This window comes from Pundamilia nyererei, unplaced genomic scaffold (assembly GCF_000239375.1).
Source record: "Pundamilia nyererei isolate P.nyererei 1_Seehausen unplaced genomic scaffold, PunNye1.0 scaffold01559, whole genome shotgun sequence".
Lineage (NCBI taxonomy): Eukaryota > Metazoa > Chordata > Actinopteri > Cichliformes > Cichlidae > Pundamilia > Pundamilia nyererei.
Window position 1 is genome coordinate 8,435 of NW_005188960.1, and position 1,658 is coordinate 10,092.

General features: G+C 41.7%; 1 protein-coding gene across 1 annotated transcript; it reads right to left on the reverse strand.

Annotated features, from left to right (window-relative positions):
- Positions 1-365: 365 nt before the first annotated feature.
- Positions 366-1,652, reverse strand: LOC102197947 (NACHT, LRR and PYD domains-containing protein 3-like). Its single transcript, XM_013908138.1, has 3 exons — positions 1,163-1,652; positions 899-1,072; positions 366-543 (listed from the first exon to the last, which is right to left on the reverse strand). The coding sequence occupies exons 1-3, from the start codon at positions 1,558-1,560 to the stop codon at positions 366-368; spliced, it is 750 nt and encodes a 249-aa protein (XP_013763592.1). The 5' UTR covers positions 1,561-1,652.
- Positions 1,653-1,658: the final 6 nt, after the last annotated feature.

Genomic DNA, 1,658 nt, shown 5'->3' on the forward strand with positions numbered 1-1,658 from the left:
GCAGCAGGAAGCAGCAAAACGAAACTATAAACTGGATCACAGACCCAGAACCATCACAAAGGCACCTGTCAGATCTGGGGTTAAACACATCAAACCTCACTTAGCCATGGTCATATGATGTTGGTGTTTTGATTGACACAGTCTTGAAACGTCAGTATCGAGGGTCCAATCCTTATGTATTTGTTACATTCTCCTTCAAGCTGTGTATCCTTCCTCGTGTTTTAACTGTGATTGGTTCTGAGTCATTCACCCACACAGCTGCCCACTTAACTGGACATACAGACTGTATTACTGGCAATCAGATCAGTGGTTACCTTACAATATGCTGGAGAAAAAAATATATTTTAGCTTTATTTCCTGTTTTCCTACCAGAGTATGACCAGTTTCACATGTGGATCCTCCTTTAGAGCAGACAAAAGCTTCATTCCTGAGTTTCCTGGATGATTATAGCTCAAGTCCAGCTCTTTCAAATAGGAGGGATTGGAGCGCAGAGCTGTGGCCAGAGAGGTGAAGCCTGTTCCTGTGATCTGACAGCCTGACAACCTTCAAACATACAACATGTCACATCATTGTAATGAACTGCTCTGAATTTGATGATGTACATGCAGTCAAATTAACAGATTCTGATTTCAGTTAAAGTAGTTAAAAAACAAACAAACTGGCTTTTCTTCACTCAGTTTTAAAAAAGAACAAAACACATTGACTTTCTGTCTTTTTTGCTATGATGGACAATCATAGATAAAGTCATATTTTTCTGACTTATGAAGTGTGTGTTTCAAGTCTACTCTACTGTTCTCTTTCAGGGCTTACACCAAAAAAGTAACAACATGTTTAATCTATAAAATAATGACAGTTGTTGTGAAATATCCAAATCTCCTGAAACAAAGAGTCAGCTTACCTGAGAGTTTCCAGCACACAGTGTGGACTCCCAAGTCCAACACAAAGCAGCTTCACTCCTGAGTCCTGGAGGTTGTTGTTACTCATGTCCAGCTCTCTCAGTCTGGAGGACTGGAAACTTAGAATTGAGGAAAGAGCTTCACAGCTTCTCTCTGTGAGGTTACAGCCACCCAACCTGGAAAGACATGAATAGCAGTGAACTTTCCAAACTTTTGAAATAAATACTTTAAAGCAATGTCTTGCCAGGATTAAAATGGATACTTACTGGGCTTTCTTGCAGGCTTTGACCTCTGGCAGCAGCTGCAGAAGAGCCTCTTCTGAAGCTGAATATTTCCTCAAGTCAAACCCATCCAGATCTGCTTCTGATGACAGTAAGATGAAGACCAGAGCTGACCACTGAGCAGGAGAGAGATTAACTTTGGACCGGTGTCCTGAACTCAGGTGATGTTGGACCTCCTTCACTATAGAGTCATCATTCAATTCATTCAGACAGTGGAGTAGATTCATGCTTTTTTCAGGAGAGAGAGTGCCATTCATTCTTTCTTTAATGTACTTGACTGCTTCCTGATTTATCTGTGAGCTGATTCCTGTTTGTCTGTGCAGGCCTTGTAGGAGATCCTGATTGGATGGCATCGAAAGACCAAGGAGGAAGCGAAGAAACATGTCCAGATGTCCATTTGGACTTCGTAAGGCCTTGTCCACAGCACTCTGGTAGAACTGTCTTACTGAAGACTCATCAGTCTGCACTGAGGCTGTTTCTT

Bases quoted from the DNA above. Each gene is read 5' to 3' on its own strand.
- LOC102197947 (XM_013908138.1), bottom strand. From the start codon at position 1,560: ATGTTTCTTCGCTTCCTCCTTGGTCTTTCGATGCCATCCAATCAGGAT. The intron at 1,073-1,162 runs GTAAGTATCCAT...ATGTCTTTCCAG, and splicing joins AAAGCCTGCAAGAAAGCCCA to GTTGGGTGGCTGTAACCTCA. The intron at 544-898 runs GTAAGCTGACTC...GTATGTTTGAAG, and splicing joins TGTGTGCTGGAAACTCTCAG to GTTGTCAGGCTGTCAGATCA.